The sequence below is a fragment of the Cinclus cinclus genome, chromosome 5 (assembly GCF_963662255.1).
Source record: "Cinclus cinclus chromosome 5, bCinCin1.1, whole genome shotgun sequence".
NCBI classification, from domain to species: Eukaryota; Metazoa; Chordata; class Aves; order Passeriformes; family Cinclidae; genus Cinclus; species Cinclus cinclus.
Genome location: NC_085050.1, coordinates 9,372,562 through 9,394,698, shown reverse-complemented (window position 1 = coordinate 9,394,698; position 22,137 = coordinate 9,372,562). Strand labels below are relative to the sequence as shown.

The following is a 22,137-nucleotide window of genomic DNA, read 5'->3' as shown; positions in this document are numbered from 1 at the left end:
ACAGTAGAAAAAAACTACAGCATTACAGCTAATGGAGTATTTGATTTAACATTTAAACATTAGCTTTAGGAAGTGTAATTTATGATTATAAAATCATACATACCTTCTTTCTCATCTTACACATTTGGTTTTAAGAAAATAGATGACAGCATCCATTACTCTCAGCTAATCAGAAAATCCATGATTCTTGGTATGTTTTAGGAGCACAGAAAGATGAAGTAATATTTACCTTGATGCTTTAGACCTACTGCCTGTGTGGATCTGCAGTCCAGGAGATATGCAGCATGACTTTTTAATTCTCACAATAATTTCAAACCACTGAACTCCCAGAAGTCTCTCTATATCCACTCAATATGATGAGCAGATTTCCAACACTCTCAATTCTTCATGTATTCTTTTGCATGTCCAGGCTTATAAACTCTCCTGAAGAAATGATAATGGAGGAAAAGGAGCAGGTGGCAAAACGAACATGTTCAGTAGTCTTAAATATTTTTTCTTTCTCAGAACTCCACCTAAGGCTAGAAAATTAACTGAAACTAAAACGAACAAGAAGAATGAGGGGCACTGAATCCTTATTGAAAGAGCAGTAACCAAACTGCCTTTTCCCAAAGTTAAAAGGCACTGAGAGCAGTGATGATGAGGGTCCCAATCACCATCACACCACTGTGTAATTAGATATATGTCTCTGGTATGGAAACATCTCCAGTGTTGGCTACAAAAGCAGCTACTATTCCCAGCACAGAAATTTAACCATTTTGGTTTGTTTTGGAGTTTTTTGGTTGGTTGGTTTTTGTTGGTTTGTTGTTGTGGTTGTTATTGTTATTTTGCTTCTTGCTGCTTGTATAACAATGGTCTTATTGCATATATCCAGGCAATGCACTGAATTCCACTTGGACCTTTTCCCAAATGTTATGAGACAGACAAGAAGGTATTAAGAAAATACTCCTTTGTTACACCAGTAAATTATTTTAATTACAGTTCAAAAATCTGCTAAAACACAGGGAATACTGAAAACAAGAGAAAACCATTAAAAGATTAAACTGAAATTATCTTAAATAAAGTTTGGACAGGTGAACTTAAAGTAAGTTTGTCCTGAATAAAGACAAGAAAGGTAAGGTTGAAATCATGATTTTAATTGCACTGTTCAATGGAATCATCCCAGGGACAATCATACAGAAATGGAAAAAAAGCAAAACCAAATAGCTCAATACTTTCATTGGAATACTATTTTTCATTCTAGGGCTTCCAACTCATATCAGAAGAGTCAGTCTCTAGCAGGTCCTTTGAAGGAAAGGGGATATTGAAAACCACTTATATCTTGCAGAAACACGTCTCTAAGACATATCTCCATTGCTGCTGATGCCGAGCAAAATACCAGAAAATTTAATTAAAAGCAGAGATTTAAACAAAAGTAGCTTTGTACTGATTCTCTGTGGCCTTATTCTTCTCAGTCTTGACAGCTATCAGAGATGGAAGATCTGACGTCCTGTAAACTCCAGTCCTCATCCTTCCTTGGCAAGATCTCAGTTCAGAGATATAACCTTCAGAGCTGAGGTTCCCTTTGGAATCATCACAGGAGCGTGTTCCAGAGTCCTCCAGTTTAACCCCATCCACATCAATTATCCTGTTTACAGGGAGCTCCATTCCAGGGGTCCTTCTCACACCCGGAGGATTAAAGCTTCTGCTGGGCTTTGCTTTGTGAAAGCTCTGCTCACAGGAGTTTCCTGAAGTCCCTTGTGAGTAATTTTTCTTTCTATTTGCACCTAACAGAAGAATTAAACAAACAAACAAACAAAACAAACACAAAACAGGAGAGTTATATATTCTGGTTTTAGCAGTTTTCAATATTGCATCCTTCTCTGAGGCCCTAATGGCAGTCGGCTGGGATATTCATCCACCAAAGAGACTCATTGATGTACCATGTAGGTAACTAAACACTAAGATCTCAAGGATAAATGTGAAATACTAATATGTATCTGTCTTAATGTAGCATTTTTTTAGAGTTTTTTAAAAGACTCCATTAAAAATAATTACTTAGTACAATTTTATACACTTCTAAAACAAAAAAATTCACACATCGACAAATCCAAAGGTGAAGGAGGAGAATACAGACCTTCCACTGGGACAGAAGGGAAGATGTTCCTTCAGTTGAACTGGTTTTCAAGACCCTGCTGAGATAGTATTTTTACTTGGCTAGGGCTTAATTCCCTAGCAGACTAATAAGGGATTACTTGAAGTTGTAGTTCACTGCCCTGAACTGCAACAGAGTAATTAGGGGCCACAGTTTACAGGACAAGAATAAAAGAAACAACTTTGCAGAATCACCAAATCACAGGATGGGCCAGGTTGGAAAGGATCCCGTGGGGCATCTGGTCCCACCTCCCTGCTCAAGCAAGGTCATCCCAGGGGACATGGCTCAGGATTGTGTCCAGGTGGTTTGTGAATATTTCCAGTGAGGGAGACCCCACATTCTTTATGTGCAGTCTGTCCCAGTGCTCAGAACAGTAAAGAAGTTCTTCCTCATACTCAGGTGGAACTTCCTGTGCATCAGTTTCTGCCCCTTTCCTTGTGTTCTATAGCTCAGCACCACTGAGCAGAGCCTGACTCCATCCTCTGTCACCTCCCTTTAGATATTTACAGACATTGCTGAGGTCTCCTCTCGGTTGTTTCTTCTCGAAGCTGAACAGGCCCCGTTCCCTGATGCTTTCCTCATTAGAGACTCTCCAGACCCTTGACCAGCTCAGTAGTTCTTTGCTGGACCTGCTCTAGGAGCTCCTTGTCCTGAGGAGCCCAGAGCTGGACACAGCACTCCAGATGTGTCTCAGCAGGGCTGAGCAGAGGGGCAGGATCACCTCCCTTGACCTGCTGGCACTGCTCCCCTAACGCACCCCAGGACTCCACTGCCCTTCCTGGCCACAAGGACACACTGCTGGCCCATGGACAGCTTGTGTCCACCAGGACCCCCAGGTCCTTCTCTGCAGAGCTGCCTTCCAGCAGGTCAGCCCCCAGCCTGTGCTGGTCCATGGGCTTGTTCCTCCCCAGGGGCAGGACCTGGCATTTGCCCTTGCTGAATTTCAGAAGGTTCCTCTCTGCCCATCTCTCCAGCCTATCGAGGTCCCTCTGAAGGGACACAACCCTCTGAGGTCTGAGGACACCCAAGAAACACCTAAGCTACATCTAAAATCACAGTTGCCAAGATCCAGGCCTATTCTCTACACTACACACACAAAGTTGTCACTATCCCAAGACATCTGTAGTTTAAACCCTTGAGCTCCCAAAAGCCAGTTTTGTGTTAGGTGTGATCCTGCAAACTACAAGGAGCTTCTTAAAGCAAATATACAGAAGTTGATTAAGCTGTGTCAAGAGCAGCAAGAAGGGAAGGATGAAGGAGTTGATTTCAGGATTCACACCACAGTTAACCACCTGGTTTCTGCAGTTGAGGTTCCTCTCATAATGATATAAAGAGGGGCAACATTTTCAAAGAGAAAGAGCAGCTGTCTTAGACCCAGGGGAAAAAAAAAAAAAAAGATCATTTTAAGGAGACTTGAGTAGAGTTTTCCATTTCATGTTTAATTCCCCTTTTCCATATATCTTCTTATCCATCTTTTAAAAGATACCATCTTATCTGACATGCTTTACCCAAAGCATTCTCAAATGTTGTGCCACAGTAAATACAAGTGCCTGACCAGCATGTTTAGCCACACAAATCCCATGAAACTAGTGTGGTTAAATCCTATAGCTGTCTTTCAAATATTTTGTGTTTACCCCACAAAGTGATCGGTATGGTTTTATGCACGGAAAAGAAATTTCCATGTATAATCAACTGTAATCAAGAACTTTTTGATAAGGAGAATGCAGGAAATGCAAATTTAAAAGACAAAAAAAGCACTTTCATACTGTTTCAATCAAACCACTCCACGGTCTTCTTGAGGCTTAAAGCTTTGTATTTAAAAAAAATAAGTTAAAATCCTAAGTACTGCAATGCTTAGTGTTTTAGCTACAGTGAAACCCCACATGAATAATGTGGGTATTTCGCATCAGTAATGCTTGCTGTTTTTTCAGAGGAATTAGATCAAACTCCAAACAAATCAGCTGAGCAGATAGAGGCAGAAAGCTCACAGCCCTGTTAGCCCAGCATGACTCCAGCCTACTAAATTGCAGCTAACATTTAATGGGACTATGTTATACTTTGTGTTTAAATCTCCCTACTGAAACTGAATATGGGCTGAATTTTAACAGCTGCTTGCATGGCTGCCTGCAAAATGCTATTCTTCCATTCTGGAAATGCTTATCTTAACATGAATGTACTGAATTGTTCTCTTGATCTCTTTAATCTACTATTCTAGCCCCTTTTAGGAAGACCTGTGACTTTCCTTTCAAGTTGCTTTAAAAGAGCTACAAATTGCTGAAATGCCTACTAATGACAAATTACCACAAATACATGGCATTGATGGAGCATGAGTCATCCAGCTGTCCTAGCACTGAGAATACATCCTCCTGTAAAATGTCATGCAAAGGAACATCTTTGATTGGGGTGGAAGGTCTCATATCTGTTGACTTGGACTAGGTTGAAAGACTTTCCACAGTCAAAATACACAGCCTGCATTAACAGAATACAGGAGATGAAAGAGCTGGAAAGTCCTGCCAAGGAACACTATGGAAGGTGAAAGTATTGCTGTATTTATTTGGGTGCTAAGCTCTTCTACAGTTAAATATAAGAAATGCCATTAAGTCTTGGAATTATGGTGTCACTGAGTCACCACTCAAAGCAACTGGTTGTGCACATTGTCTAATAGGAACACAGCAAAAATAAGGTCAATGTTTGCTCTCAGGCTTCACAAGACATAAGCTCATCTGAACAAGAACACAGCCTATTATAGACATATTTTTCTGTTAATGTCCTCTTCAGGAGAAATTTCTCTGTAGCATCAAATAAATTACTACTAGAGCCAGGGCAGTAATAGAGAACATCTTGCCTAAAATACCAGTTCAAAAGAATATGGAATTACTAAGGGATGATACTGTCAAAATTATTTCACTTTTCCTGTCAGGGTAGAAAAGATCTTAGCTCATCTTCACCAAATAGGGAGATGATTTCAAGACTAGCACTACACAGAAAAAAAATATTTCAATGTAATTTTTTACCTCTCTTTTTTAAGAAAAAGCTTTTATGGAGCAAGGCTATTTAACACAAATAATAGGCGGGATTTGCCCAACCATCTTGTGTGTAATTGTATCCCACAAGTTTTTTAGTAGACTCAAGATTTGCATGTACTCAGTGGAGCTTAATAATGAGGTTCAGTGAAGTTTGTAACACTTTTGCACTGGTCTCCTTCTCATGTTTTCTTTTTGAATAACAAATACCTGAAGACACTTAGCTGTGCAAGGCGATATCAAAGGTGCAGAGGGCCTTTGTAGGTAAAATTTCTCTTCAGATATTCTTGACTGAAGTGATGAATACCTCCATGGAGAGCTCTGCAGATGTTTTGCCATGTATGAAGCATGTCAGCAATGTTACTACATTTTCCCAAATCTAATCTCTCAGATGTCCTACCTAACTTCAGTAGAGAAAGGAAGACACTGCTTGTGGTGGCAGTCACACAGGTGAATTTCCAGGCTGGAATACCACATTCACACCTATTGGTAATCTCCTATCTTGCTAAGCGTTCCACTCAGCTCTCAGGGAATTTTCTTGTGTATCTGATCCCATTAATATGTTCCAGCTGGTTTAAAGGTAGGAATATGCAGGTCATCTTTTGTCCTTAAACCAGAGATCTGCTGTGTTACAGACTCACAGCCAAATGATTGCTTAGAAGGTTTAACTGCACCCATCTGCATTTTTCCAATGGTGACTACAATCAGGCACTGTTTTGGCTGTTCTTCTGATTTCTGTTACCAATATTTCTTTTTTTGTGTTAACTGGATTTTAAGTATTATTCTCAAGCACTCTAAATTTAAAATTATCATTATGGAGAACTATCTTTATAGAGAGAGAAAAAGGGAAATCTTCTTCTTCTGTATAAAATACTAAAATATCCCTCAAACTTTAAGATCTAAGCAAAAGATCACAAGATATTGTCTTCCAGGTAGTTTAGGAATAAGAGAACACTTGGCCGAATTCCACACAGAGACAAAGTCACAAAAAACCTGGAAATTTCAGGAGCAGTATTAACTGCCAGATGTAGATTACAGGATCGTATAACCAAACCCAAGTCTAATGTAGATGCTTGGGGATTTAAAGGTCTGCTCAAAACACCTTGCAATTACATTGTTTCTACACCATAATCAATAAATTCATTTATTTTCAATGTACTAAATTTTAGTTACAATTCTTAATAAAATCTTTCATGTAAATTGAGTGCTTCACTCATCACTCTACCTTTGCTAAAATCCTACTGCTCTTGTCAAAACCATTAACTATTTATATAGCTCTCAGTTTCTACTGAAAGATAGTGATATCCTGCTGATTTTCATACAATTGATCGCAAGCATTTGACTTCTAATGTCAGAGGGGGTCTGATCTCAGTTAAAGGGAATGAACTCCAGATTAATGATTTTGCACTGACTTACAGCAGACAAAAATCTGTTTAAGTATTTGAGAAAACTTAGAATATAACTCTTGTGAAAAGAAGCCTGAAGTTTTCAGGGGCAATTCCCGGAACAGGTGATTTACAGACATATACCACCCCCAAATGTAATCAGTCATTCTCAGTCTCCAAAGCAGCAAGGCTCTGGGGGTGCTGTAACATGGCAGTCTGGGCAGAGACTGTCCCAGTCTCTGACTCCATGGAGCCTGTCTCAAGGTGGCACCACACTGCCTGAGAGAGCATTTTCTTACATGAGAATGCAAAAAAGGAGCCCTGTGATGGTCACTTCTATAGTGGTGCTCATTTTGGGGTCCCAGAAATACATCAGCATAAGTAACCTCTCCTTAACATGGACATAATCTGGCAGTTTCACTCTGGGAAAGACACTTATCCCTTCCCATCCTAAACTGTTAGGAAATGCTGCTTCTACATTTTAGCTCTCCCTCACATGGATTCTTTTAAGTGGTAGATTAATGACTTCCACACCGGCTGACATACTGCTACTACTGCAAGAATATTTTTTTTTAATTTTTTTTGTTTGTTTGCAAAGTGATTTATGCTTCTGAGGGGAAAAGGATACTTTACACTTATGTTTTAGAATACTACAGGTTAAATTTTCTTTGGCAACTTCCTTCTTTTTATCTCTTGATTGATACAGCACTGAGGAGAAAGTGGATTTAATAAAAGATTCCTACCTACAGTTTATGCTAAATCTTTTCAAAGGAAATTCGACTTTATATGCTGAATTTCACTTGCATGATGAAACAAAAACTGCAGCATATGCTAAGTGCCTTGATATCTGACTCAGTTAAATGAAGGCACCGAGCCAGGAAATGGGTTATTCTACAAAGCAGCAATATTCTACACTACCAGTTTATTTAACTTTTTCCTGGGAATTTTGGGAATATATTTTCAGCATTAAGTTTAGAAATGGGCAGATGGAAATCCTTTCATTGCACTCATCTGCAAAGCATTCACAAGAATGAAGAACCAAACATTATTCAGAAAGACAAATTTGGAACACCACATGGAAGAGGGAGCTCACCAGTAGCATACAGATACAAGAGGGAAGACTGCAACCAGTGTTTGCTGAGGGCAGGGACCCTACATTGTACATGGCAGTCCAAGAATAATTAAAGTTCTGAATTTTGATCCAGGCACACACGCATGTCCTCAATAACACTGTCCAATTTGCTCAAGCTTTCTGTTTCTCCACTGCTCAAACTGAAACAATTTTTGACAACTTTCCAAGCAGCAGACATGATAAAACATCTCTGCAGCAGCCTGCACATGTTCAGCCCTCAGTGTGATCTTCCAGCATTTATTGTTAACCTTCATTTTGGTTTTCCATCAGTGGTCAGTAACAGCAGGTTTAATTACTGCAGAGAGTCCTATGCTGGGAAATAGTGGATGGAATTACATTAATCCCTTTTAATTTAATCTGCCATTCATTAGCTTATTTTTCAATTAATGCAAGTCTAAAATGTGGTTTTGCTGGGCTACCGGTTACATTTTAACCAATAATTTAATGAAGTTCATTTCATCATCCAAATGCTGCCATGGGTTTGAGTAGATCTGGGTTTAGCCCATGTGAATTTGGTTCAAAGTGCAGTTGTCATTTTTCTAACATTTCATCCAATCAGTGATAAAATTTGCAACTCTTTCTAAAATGTTCATCTTGTTGCTTGATCAAAATAAGTTTACATTTCAAATAATCATCCCCCAAGCTCTTCCTTGCTTCCCATTTGTCTACTCTAAACTTTCCTCCTCTGTTGTTGATCAAAACATGTACTACATGTAATTCTCCCATTTAATCATGCTCTGATTAAAAGAGGATTAACACATCCCAGCCTTAGTATCCCTGGATTCTCATGAGTACTTATATTGATCCAGAATCCAATTATCTTCTATAAATTTACACAGAACCACTAAAGGATGTAAGCTATTGCAAGAAAACAGCCTTTGTTAAAAATAATGATTTATATTATTCTTATATCTTTTGAGTCATAGTCACCTCCTTTTCTTTAAGTCTTACTTATGTTTTTATTAACGTGGTTATCTTGATATACAGAGACCACCACTGGACTGTCTCTAAAATATGCCAAACAAATTAAGAGATTATAAAAATGTTAGTTATATAAAATATTGTATAATTTATTACAAAAACAAAGTCTTATTTTCAAATTTTGAATATAGACATGTTATTGCTCTTAATCTCCTCCTAATCTCCTTAACCATCATGAACTTTTTTGCACTTGGAATTCATTATCATTAGAATGGAAAAATTTAGTAGCCAAAAAAGTGAAAGTCACAGAACTAACACAATCTCTATTCTAATTATCTGATCACTATTCTTCAGCTGTGGGGTACTGCATCCTCTCTGTGAATAATAAAAAAGATCAGCTGGGGATTTTTTTTTTAATTTTTTTTTGGCACTGGGAACAATTGCCAGTCCTAGACTCTGAGAGACTACCCTGCATTTTATTTCTGCATAATTTATCTTTCACAACAAAATTATCCTAGTGCTGGTACAAACTATTCCATTTCTGAAATATTTCTTTCCAGTAAGAAAGGATGCAAGTTTCTTTGAGGGTACAATTGTATATCCATTTCAGAAACAAAGTGGTTTCTTAAAAAAAACCCAACCTATTTAGATTTTAGACTGTTTAAATTATTTCCTTAACTTCCACAGACTATGCTTTCACTAAAGCATAGTTACCAAGAGTCCACCAAGCTTTTATTTTCCCTAGCTGGCTCATCTTAACCAATGACATTATATGTTTGTTATAAGCTAGTTTTGAATAAACTTTTCAATGGCATTGCTGGAACCAGTCTATACATCTCCTTAAAAAAAAAAAAAAACCTTTATACTTGGTATACAACTCCACTGACTGCAACTGTAGTGTCATTTTGAGAATAATTCTCATTCTCAAATGAGAATTTGAGAAAAATTCTAGCTGCAAAAAAAAAGCCCCAAAAACAACAGGATTTTTTTTTAAGAGAAGGATGAACAATTTGATGGACTCAAATCTGCAGTCTGTGCACGTCAATCTGGATTGCTGCAAATTGTCCTACTTCAGGATGAAATGGTATTCCTTGAAAAAGCCCAGTTGCTATCATGTCTAAATCCCCAACTACTTTGTAGTAGAGGCAAAAATCATCATGAACAACTCAGATCAGTGGAATATTGCTGAATAAACAACCCAGTGCAAGGCCTGTGGCTTAATATCCACAGCTCTTAAGGAGACAAAAGGCTGCCTTTCCCCATGGCAGCAATTCTGCACTTGGGTAATGAGGGTGCCCAACCCCTCGGGCAAAAACTGGACAACATTCAAAGTACCCAGACTATACCAGGCAATTGAAAAAAGAACAAGAAAACAAACAAACAAAAAAGCCAAGGAGATTAAATTGGCATTTTAACACTTTCAAAAATGAACACATCACTTCAAGCCAATCACACCACACAAAAATTATTTCTTCCACAGTAGGCACCACCATTATTTGCAGAGACATGAAAGAATGTCTTCAGATTCCAGAAACCTCTGATTTTTAAAGTGGGAAATTTGCCAGAACTAGCAGGCTTATTCAAAATAAAGACGTTTTCTCTTGATGAGTAATGCAACTGGAATCAGCAATGACTCCTGTGCTGCTAACTGATTTGTTATTTACTTCATAGCTAAGTAATAAACATGATATAAAAACATTTATCTTATTTCAGAAATTAAGAACTGAGTTTGAAAATGTGTTCTCAAAAGTTCTGAGTGATGCAAACCTTATTTTGCCACCTTCCATTGTTCCTATTTTGCTTTCTAGGTCATCAAGTGAAATAAACCTCAAGTGTTACTCATAAGAAGGATGGACACTGGCCTGGCTTTACTACATCAGCAAATTTCCCTCTGCAGAACATGAGGGACCCCTTCATTCCTCCCAGTCCTTTTCCCAGCATTTATAAGCCCAACCTGTGCAAGCCAAGCACACATGTCATTTTTCTTTAGGCCAATTTGGAACCAAGACTAGAGACGTCTTCAAATTATGTAGGCATTTTTCTTTTTATCCCAACATTTTAACTGAATAAACCAATCAGAAATGCAATTTCCATTGACAGGGGTTATGAATGAAGAACCATTAAAGCACTTAAAAAAGCAACCATTATTAATGATTTAGTCCTTTGAGATTTTGATTCTTGACTGGAGAGAGTTTCCAGAAGTCTTTATTATAATTATGTACATCATCGAACAGCTTTACCATGCAAACTGCAATGATGAAAATAGAAAAGTTTTATTTCAGCCCAAATTTTTTCCATAAAAATCACCGTTCTTTTATAGAAAACAGTTCCCATTAAATAGTAGTGTGTTGTGAGAGCAGTGTAGATTACAGCTAATATATGCAATAAGATTGCAGCCAAAAAAGGAAGGTGTTTTACATATTTTTTTAAAATTTTTGTTATTCCTAAAAAAAATCTGGTTTGTCAGAAAGCTAAAAGAAATTCAGATTTTTAGTTTTTCAAAATTAGTTTGATCACTTATTCTCATGGGTGACTATGACAGAATAATAAGACACAGTCACCACTGAAAGTAGAGAACACTAGTTATAATACATGCTAATTAAAATCACTTTTTAAAAAATTAAATTCAATATGGAGTATATGTTGTAAAAAACTATTTGTTGTGAAAAAGTCTGAATAATTTTAGAAGGGGAACTGCTATAAGACTTTCAACTGCTTTATTTTCTTTCATGGAGACCCACAAATATACAGGAACTCAGTGACTTTTGGAAAAACTGGATTTTCAGCCCCAAGAAAACAATGAGACCTAGTTAACAGCACAACAAGCCTCTCTGCAGATTTTTTTTTTTTTTTTAAATTAGGCTTCACAGTGCTGTTACATAGGACCCATCTCAAACAGTGAGAAGAGTAGTGTGGCCTCCAGCACTCAACCAACCCCTCATTTCTTACCCAAGATACCAAATAAAGAAGTGGTTACTTTGGTTACTCCACACCAAATGAGCTGAGATCACCGGATCACTTCTTAAAGACCAGGGAAGAGTTGCTTTAGTTTAAAATAAGAAGGAAAGTAATGAATATAAAGTTTAGCCCAAGAACCCAAAGACAGAAGAAATTCTCCTTTCAGGAGTTCCTGTTATGACTAATTCAAAAGAAATCTCCTGTCTTATCTGGCTTCTGGAGCACAGGCCAATGCTGTGGATTTCACGTGACACCCATCAGCATTTCAAGACAGCATGTGACCTTTGATGACTAAATTATTAAAAAAATCTAATGTTTGTCAGCTTTGTCTCATTGTAATTACTAGTTCGTATCTATTAATCTGTTTGTTATAAGAAGGCAATTTGAATCAGAATCCTTAATCCAGAATCAAAAGAAATTTTAAAATAACGAAGAAAATGAAAGCTTAAAACCAGTTTGCGTAACTAGAGCTAGAATTTATTACTCCTGAGAGAACAAGGATACAAAATACATGTGAAAACTACACAAAGATTTCTACAAAGTAAAAAGTAGAAAGTGGGAAAAGGGAAAGCTACAGCTCAGTGGTTACACAGAAACTTATGGCATGCATTAAAATATTTTAAATTCATGAAGTTTTTTTTAAGTGCAAATGGTTTTTTAACAGTTCTCACTGAAAAATATGCAAATTGATACCTATGTTGTACACTTGACATATTATCAGAAAGACACCAACACAAATCTATGCATATATACATCAATATGTCTGAAGTACATTTTGTGGTTCTGTTATTCATAGGCACTGGTTACAAATCTGTCCAATACTCAGTTTCAGAAATTAAGTGGTAATGCTTATAGAACATTTCTCAGATACTACTAATAAAGGAATTGGCTTTTAAAATACCAAGAGGATGAAATAATTTGCATTGCCATTTATAAGCATCCAACAACCAAAGAAGTATTTACAAATCATCAACCATACAGATAAAGAACAGTATCAAATACTCTGTGTAAAAAGATAAATAACTAAAATGTATATTCCCACATCACAAAGAAATGTGATCATACAAATATGGCACATGTTTGTGAAACATCAAAAATAAATGTAGCACATAGATACCTCTTCTTATATTTTACATTAAAATGCACAGTTCAATGACTGCAAAATGTCAATGTCATGACACCCATTGTCTTCAAATTCCTGTTTCCGGTAATAGCAATCATTATTAGAGTCCATGTTTATAAAGAAATTCCATACTTCAGCCTTGGGCTAATATTGCTCTGTGATATTGCTAGACCATGAAACTTACATCCTAAAAAAGTTACGTATTTTCTTTAAAATTATCTAACAGTAAGCTTCTTGATATGTGAATATTCTTGGAGAAAATGTGATAGATGCAATCTATTTCTCTGTGTAGCAAAGTATGGGTTAAAAAAAATTACATTTTTATCTTTAGTCACAAATATCAAATTTAGTAGTGAAATATATTTTAAGTTGAGGCTTATCCATTTAAAATTTTAATCATCAACAATATTGCAATTTTCAACACATAAGTAGGGTTTTTGTTAAAGTACTTAAACTTCCAAACCCTAATCATGTATCTCATTATGAGAAATGGATTAGAAAATCTGGAACACAACAGTGCTATGGAGCTCAAAATGCTGATACCCTGTTTTGTACTCTGAGGGTGAATGAGATAATTATAGCACGTGGATGTATTTGAAAGGTTTGTCTGCATGTGGCCATTTTTGGTTATATGCCAAATCCAAACAAAAGTACATTGTTAAAGGCAACCAGAAGTATTACAGTTAGAACAGACTAAGGCAATTAAAATATTTTTCCTTTTTTTTTTGGTTAAAAAAAAATAAGGTGCAGAGAGAATTTTCTTTGTTGTTTTAATGGGTGCCAAATACCGATTAACAGTGCCAAGGAAAAGTAGTTTCACACAAAAGGAAAGGCTATTAAAATCTAGAAATACCTGAATTGGATCTTTGATATCCAGATTTTTCCTGATTACCTGCAAAAGGAGTTGGGGGTGGATAGTTGGCTTCCGTGAGTTTACTGATGTCTGACGGTGGCGTCGGTGGCGGCGGTGGTAGCAAAGTGCTGTTAGGGCTACTGATATCTCCTTCAGCCACAAGAGTCAAGTCTGCCACATTCTCATCATCTACCATCTGAATGCCTTCAGCCTGCAACTCTCTCGACTGCCTTTTCCACACTGTGCCATTGTTCTCCTGCGCGTGTGGAATTGGAGACAACGGAGGACTAAAGGGAATGCTGAAAGTCTTCTGGCTGTGGAGTGCTGCCAAAGCAGATTTATGTCTGTTTTCTGAGTAACCCATTTTCTTTACTGAATTTTCATTAAAGTTTTGCACGGACTCCTGTTTTCCACTGGGTGATGTACATCCATCACTGCCATCACTTTTTGAAACTCGCTTGCTGAGGCCTTTAGGACCTGTGGGAGTAGATGAGGATGGTTCTGGTCCAGTGGGTGGTAAACGAAGAAAGTCAGGAAGAATAAGATCTTCTTTCTTTAGAAGTCCACGTTGGTCATCTGCTCTGTTACTTTGTGCTTTGGATATGAGTTCAAAAAATTCTATTGGGGAAAAACCCAAAATTGACAAGTTTTTGTCAGAAAGTGCAATGCCATTAAAACGTACATTTTCAGCACATTTATTTTCCATGAAGATCTTCAATTCTTTCAATGCTGCCTTGAAATAAGATCCCATGTTAATTAGGAACTTTTTCAATTGCAGCAATGTTCACTAGCATCACTATAATTAAGACCATCAGCATTGCTATTGTAAGAGTTTTGCAGTTTAGAACAGCTGCAATCCACTGAGCCTTGAACACGTCTTCTATTTTATGCAGTTAATAAATCTGTACACACACGCAGGATTTTTTTTTTCATTCTTTATACAAAACAAGGCTCTAGTCTTACAGACAATGGGTGCACGTTTTTATATTCTGGATGGGTTTTACCCATCTTAACTCAAAAATAGCATGCCATTTGAACATTCAAAGATTCAGAATGTTGCAAACTTCCTTGTTATATTGAGTTTCTCTCAGAGTAATTATATTTTATCACAGCTTAAATTCAATTCATGGTGTAGTTTTAAACCAGGATGTTATCATCACAGGGTATGATCAGATGATAATTTAAGTAACTCCATTTTACTTGGAGCTGCTATGAATCAGTAGCTTACAGGTAGTCAGTAACCATCCAAGGAATCATCATCAAAAGCAACGGGGCAGCTTTTTAAGAGGCTTTAACACAATTAGAAGTGATTTTCTGATCATGTCCCTAATGATATCCAATGGTTTAATATGTTTCTGTATATAAATAATACTCATAGTAGATCAACACTGTTCTAAAAAGTTTCAAAACTTGGCAACAAGAAACTTATCAGTTGTAAGCCAAGAATTATACCACTCCTCAAAAAAGAAGCATTGCGACAATAAACAAACTCTTTGGTACAAAACATAGACATATAAAAATATTTAATTCATAATATAGGGTCTCTGCATGTTCTAATTTTTCAAGAAGAAAGCACTTTAACTACAGAATATTAAAAGATGCTTTAAAAGGCCATCTCCAACAGATTAATTAAAATCAACAGTTCCTACCCAGCTTATAAATACTGTTCGAAGCAAAAGCCATAAAGAAATAAAGCAACAGAACATTAGTATCAGTTTTAACTTAGCATAATACAAAGTCATACACTTGCACTTGTATGACCTTATTCCTAAATCCTCTACTCATATTTGGCAGGCTTTGAAATGTATTCATAAAAATGACTTTTTAACATGCTTTTTCAAATGCCGTAAAATCTGAACGTAGCCAAGATGGAAGCTTCAAAATGCTTCTTATTGCCAAAGTTTTGCAAAATGGCGGTAGGCATATTAAAACATGCAACATTTCTAAGATGTGTCATACAAAAATGTTTCTGAAATTTCAAAGTTCATAGAACAGTTGTTTGTTTCTGCATTAAAAAACAGTCTACAACATTTGGTACGCATTTTCCAAACTTTGACAAATTTCACAAAACTCAAAATAAAATGTGAAAGCCTCGAATTCTGAAGTTTTCAAATTATGTTAATGTTTAACTCAGTCCTAGGAAAAAAAATGAAAGTATTAAAATGTGGAAAACAAATTAACAAAAGAGTAAGCAACAGAAAATAATTTAAAATGCACTAATATTTTGTAATGACACTTATATTAAAAACATCTATTTTGCAGCAGAAGTTTTAGCCATAGCATTTTTTTCAGTTCTAGTCAGTGGACATTTATTCACAGATGAACATTCACAGGTAAACATTCATTTGCTCTATAAATGTGCATAACCAGGTTCTGGATATGCAAACGGAGTAACTTCAGCAGTAAATTTTAGTATGTGCCTCAAATATCTCCTTTGAGGTTTTTAATCTACATGGGAAAATAGGGAGGAGTGTGTAGGGCTGACAGACAGGTAATCAGTTCATGTCCTAGGGCATGGGGTGTCATGCCAAAATTTCTAGTGCTACATCGTTTTTATTTCTCTTTTGCCCATGGACATCTTTCTACACAAAAGCAAATTCTCTTATGAGATTTTTTCCAGAGATATCACCAGAATTATTAACATGTAACAAAGGCAAAAATAGGACTCAGGAAATGCAAGATTACCAATAACCTCTTTGCTTATTTCTACCTCTGAACACCTTTTCGGTGCATTTGCTGAATGCAAGTTTTCCTGTTGCCCATCACAACTCCTCCGCAGTCAGGCTGCACTGTCCTGGCTGTTACAGAGTTCAGTAGAAAACTTACAAAAATTCTTACCTGAGTACATTTGGGTCTACACTACTGTGCAGTGCCTGTCAAACACTTATATAGAGGTGAACAGAAAGCCAAGCTTCTACACAGCTTACAAAGAGTCTCAAATGGGATGTTCAACTGCAGTTGAGTAACTAATTCCTTTTTATTTTATAGGAATTAGGTACCCCGCATTTTTGAAAATCCCACTGGGAACCTACATTGGTGTTTAGGTATTAAAATTTTACCTTAAGCTTCAGAAAACTTGACAATTCAAACACGCCAAACAAGAACATAATGGTCATGACTATGATTTTCACAACACAGTACAAAACACATGGTACCTACACAGACACAAAATTTTTCTAAGACTACTTATGTTAATATGTAAGCTAGAAAGTTCACATACCCTCTGCTTCATCCAAATTTATTTTCTGACATTTTTTTTTCCCAATCTTTGCAATAGAGTCTTCTCTCTTTGACAGCCGGACTTCCCTAGCATTTTTTCCATTTTCGCCTTTCATTTTGATAGAATTAGACTTTCCTAGAGTTCTTCCCTCTCCCTGCATTAGAAGGAAAGTTAAGGTACTACTTACATTCAGGCTCTATCATTGTATATATAATATGGCCTAAAGGAATGAGGAAAGTTATTTTGGAAACACGTTTCTCTAACACCATAACAAATGTTTTAGTTTAGTCTTGATTACGGCAAAGAGAATTTGCCATAGCAGTTCCCAAAAAACGTAGAAATAAATATAATATTGTTTGCTCTGAAGAATTCACATAACAGAAAGGGCCTTTGAACTACAAAGTAGTTCAATCATTCTCAAACACAGATAAGCCAATGGGACACAAAACAACAAACACAACACAGTGAGAGAGTTAGCTGATTCATCATGAAGATAAGTTTCTTCACAAAAAAATGCTGTTGACAGTGGAAAAATATCAGACAGATTACAGCTATATTCAATCTAGTGACATAATTTGGCCGATTCAAAATCATGTGTGAATGCAGCCTTTGATATAGAATTCTAGAAGGAAACAGAAGATGATCTAATGGAGAAAAATCGTTGCAGAAGACTTACAGTAGATCCTTGACTTCTTGAAGAAGATACAGTTGCAGTCTGTTTTACTAACACGCCCCTTTGTTTTTCTGTAAACATCGAACATAAATATACCTTCTGTAACCAGCAATTTGTAATTCCCCAAAGCAGCAAGATTTAAGGGACAATGATGGACACAACAGATTTTTGCTTTAAAATTGCTCTAATGTGTACTCAGAAAATAAAGAGTGAGCACAGTTGATAACCCTGATACTTTTCAGTAAAAACCTACCAGACTCTTCCTCCCATCTTCAGATTTTCCTCACACTGGCATTACTTTTAAAGTTAAAAGATGCTGAAGTTTCACTTAACGTACTAAATTTTCAGTTGCTTTAGATCAAATAATCGTAATACTTCAGTAATCCAGTTTGCAATTCTCAGAATTATAATTTTAAAAAGAAAATCAGCATAAAAGACCATTGAAAGGCCACATTGAATCTTCTCCATCCCCTTTCACACATCATTTTGTAGACACTGCTGTATTTCCTGGCCATCTAAGTGACCAAGAGGCTCCACCAAATTAAATCTGCCTACAGCAAATACAGTAACACAGAATCATAGCCCTCTTTCACTGGTACATTGCCACAGAACAAACCCACTGCCAGAATGATCCTCTATGATTTAGGCATTTACAGCTGCTGGCAGCTGTTATTAGGATTAGTCTTTACTTGTAATCCTTAAACTAATTATCTGTGAGAGTATTTAGATTGAAAACTTTTTTCAAAATAACAACTGGTTTTGTTGGTTAGAAAAATGACAAATCTGATTCTCCTCAATAAATACCTCCATCTTTATAATCCCTGCTCTTCCTCAAAGAGGATCTCAGCTCGAAGTCTATTTAATTTAACCATACCTAATTTAGTTTTTGAAACTAAGCGTTCGATATGTCTGAAAAGGTCTCCTAATGGAACCAAACCTTTACTCTCAAGGCTGCTTACAGTAATCTAAAGTGTTAATTGTGCCAAGAGATTGTCAACTGTTTAACTGATAAACTTTTATTTTTCCAATTATGTTGCCTAGTGTAATCATGAGTTTTTTACCTTTTTGGTGTTATTTTCAGCAATCATCACTAAAAACCAGAGAAGCAGGCTCTGCTACTTTCTCATGCTTAAGAAGAACATTATGATAGCAGCATATATAACTGCTATACAAACTGCATCTGATTTCCTTACACAGAATGTTCCTTACTGAATAACTGCCAAATGCACAGAAGATACTTGGCACTTTATTCTCATTATTATTACTGGGCACTATGTTCCTAAGTCTGTGTGTGGATCTCTGACTGCAAACAAAAAAAACAAAAAAAACAAAAAAAAAAACCAAAAAAAAAAAAAAATCAAACATTACTACTGCAAAATTTCATACAGCAACAGTAAAAGTACTTGCTATCACAGATTAAATTAATCTTCAGAAACTGCACTGCTTTTTAGCTAAAAAGAATATACACCACATGTGATAGATCTAAATTTAACCACATTTACCTCACCTTCACATCAACAGGAAAAAATAATCATAGTCAGGGTTTAGAAAACTGACTTGGAACTATAAACAAAAGCTTTTATACAAACTCACCTCTACCCTTCGATGGTTCTTTTTCATCTAGAACAACCCGTTGGCCATCCAGATTGGATATAGGGACACCAAGATCAAGTGGTTCCTGCTCACCACTCTAAAGTCGGATCACAGTTTGTATGTAATAGAGAGAAAGCTGTTTTCAGAACAAATTTATGCAGTCTGACATTTTTAAAAGAAAAAAAGCAAAGCATTTTAATGCTTCAAAGTAGCTTCAATATATCCTTCTACCCTTACAAATATGTTTATTCCAGTGGTGTAAAACTACCTTGATTCCAATGAGTATAACCCTGTTCTGTGAGAAGAATGGTATTTCAGGAAAAAAAGATCCATGGAGAAAAAAAAAATCATACCATTTGTAAATGTGCTCAAATACTCTAGCACCATTAGTGTGTATGTTCAGAAAATCATGTTTCTTGGAAGACATTTAATATTATTTTTTTTTCTAAAATGATTGTATTTCATTAATTTTGTAATTTCATTTAATGAAGTTACCTTTACACCAACATGCTTTTCAGTTTTCTTAAAAACTTGGACTGGTTCAGCTAAGACAGCATACATACTAGAAATACCACAAATTTAACTTCAAATTCCAAGGTATTCCAGCATAATAGAAAAGGGTTCAGTAGTAGAGATGTTGAATCTGTCTGCTTTCACAAAAAAATTCTGCAAGGGAATTTGTGGCAACTTTCACGATTCCCAAGATAATGGAACAAAAGCTTTAATCCAACCAACTTTCTCTGGATAATAATGGGAGTGGAGCTCTGTAAGAAGCAAAGGCTTGCTTCTTTTGGATGTTGGATTTATTCTGAAGAGAATATAAAACAGACGTAGACTAAATATTTGAGTAACTACTATTACACACAATGGTTACAACTATGATGCATTTCATCTCAAAATGTAGCTACAGATATTTAAATGCTTAATTCTCAGGAGAGGAATCATTCCAGGGACTACCATATGATCTTCTCCAGACAGAAAATACTGCTGCTTGAATTACATCAAAGAATACTTACTAGTCTTGCCACAAGCTCATTAAGATTTAGACCATATTTTGCAACAACAGGCCTTAACACCTCTGTTACAGGTTTGGTGGGCTTTGCCTTCAGACCAACTGAGCGATTGATAGGAACAAGATCCAGCCTGAAACACAGCAATTGTAACACTAAGTGGGAAATATTCCACTAAATGAAGCAAACAGAAATATGTAAAATCCAATCTATGGCAAAGTTATACCAATTTACAGCTAGTAACTAGCTGGAACTGCAGTAGCATGAATCTCTGCTAAACTGAAGCAAATTTATTTCTTTATTATTAGATTTAATTTATTCTTATTTATATTTAGTACAAATAAAAATTGTACTGTTTCACTTGGCAGAGCTGAGTGAAGGCTTGAGCCAGTCTATTTCAGACTAAGGAAAAGCATCCTACAGCACTTCCATATTTACAGGGAAATTACTCTGACCAGTTTGGTCCAGGAGTCCTTCCAAAGTGACTCCATGCCTGGACTATAGACTTGGATGCAAGAAAAATATTTCTTCCCAGTTCCACAAGACAGCCTCACAACTTCTTATGCAATTACATGAGATGGATTTGGACAAGTATTTTAATTTTAAGCAGACTAACTAAGACAGTGGACTTCCAGATGATGCTACTTCTTTAGGGTTGGTGCTACTGTGTGATGAAATACTGGTGTAAGAAAAATTTATACACCAAACTGAAAAAGTAACTAACTTAGAATGTACTGCTAAAGACAGATAATCTCCAGAGCCTATTTTACAATTTTGTATTATTAAAACAGCAAAAGAACAATGAAATACAAAAACTAAAAAAAAAAAAAAAAAAAAAAAAAAAACCCCTAAAAAAAAATTAAACCTAAACAACTATTTCATTAGTAACTATTTCCCTGCACAGACCTGTGCCTAGCTTTGGTATGGTTTTGGTTTGGTTTTTTTTAATGCTCTTCATCTGTGCCCTGCATCCTCCTTAAAATTCATTTGATTGTAGTGGTACTACAATATGAAATCAAGGACAAGCTTATTTCTAACAAAACAATCAGAAGAAACATATGTCATCATGGTCATTACTATTGTCAGTAATTTTGGCAGCCACAATTAAATATAAAACTCACATTTTTATCTCACAAGAATTACTTAAATACAAGACATTTAGCTATGTTGGCTTTTTCCCAGGAAGCTAGAATAACTGAAACTTTGTCTTTCATATTTTCTTTGAATTCAACAGTTACTAAATTGAAATGATCCATTTTAACCATTAGCTGGTAATTGATACAGAAGTGGCAAACATTGGGGTAACTAAGTATTGCCACATAGTATTTTCCCCTTGGTCTGAAAATGTTCCAAATATTTGACTATATTTGCTTACATAGCATCTACCCAGAGAAGAGAATTATGTAGAATATTTCTACATTTTAATTAACACACAAATAACATATGGTACTGCCTACTTAAAGTTCTTTTTTAACTTGGAGACTCAACAAGCTCACACCTAATAAAAGACTGTTCAATTTCAAAATTGAATATACAATGCAGTGTTTATTAACATGAAGTATCTTTAAATAGAACCTAGCCCAGCTTCCTAAGGAAAAGTAATATAGAGCCAAAATAAGGAATGCCTGACAAAATAAACTTTATTCACTTCAAAAGTCCAGGTCAGTAATGTAATACATTTTACTTCAATACTTTTTCCTGAAATAATTATTTCAGGAGACAATCCAAACAAGCATTAGTCTGGATTCATTTTGGAAAAAAATACAAATATTATTTGGAAAAAAACCACACACTATCAAATATATTACATATATCATGTACTGCATTATATTATATCCATACTAATAATTTAAACTGGACTTATTTAAGATTCAGGGTTCATCAGACGAATTTTATTTATACAATTAGTCTTACTATAATTTTCCAGGTGGGCATGCAATTACAGATATAACAGAATGGGAACATGCCATCAATAAATATAACCATTTAATTTTAAGACTAAGAGACTCTGTTCACTTGCCATCTTGCCTGTTGTATTCCAACCTACTAAACATGTCTCTTTCAGAAGTGGAAGGTCCTTATGGACCCACAGATCTGTCCAATGATTTCAGAGCT

The 22,137-nt window shown here is 35.9% G+C and overlaps 1 protein-coding gene across 3 annotated transcripts in view; it reads right to left on the bottom strand.

The window, feature by feature from the left end:
* Window positions 1-1,401: 1,401 nt before the first annotated feature.
* The window catches only part of RGS12 (regulator of G protein signaling 12), a 78,708-nt gene continuing 57,972 nt past the window's right edge, over window positions 1,402-22,137 (bottom strand). The window contains exons 12-17 of one of the 3 annotated variants that reach the window (XM_062493343.1): window positions 20,029-20,155; window positions 19,005-19,109; window positions 17,423-17,515; window positions 16,747-16,900; window positions 13,527-14,144; window positions 1,402-1,763 (exon numbers count right to left, since the gene is read on the bottom strand). In XM_062493343.1, the coding sequence (XP_062349327.1) occupies window positions 1,402-1,763; window positions 13,527-14,144; window positions 16,747-16,900; window positions 17,423-17,515; window positions 19,005-19,109; window positions 20,029-20,155 (1,459 nt within the window). The remainder of the gene's footprint in view (window positions 1,764-13,526; window positions 14,145-16,746; window positions 16,901-17,422; window positions 17,516-19,004; window positions 19,110-20,028; window positions 20,156-22,137) is intronic. The other 2 variants (XM_062493344.1, XM_062493345.1) reach the window with 2 other exon arrangements.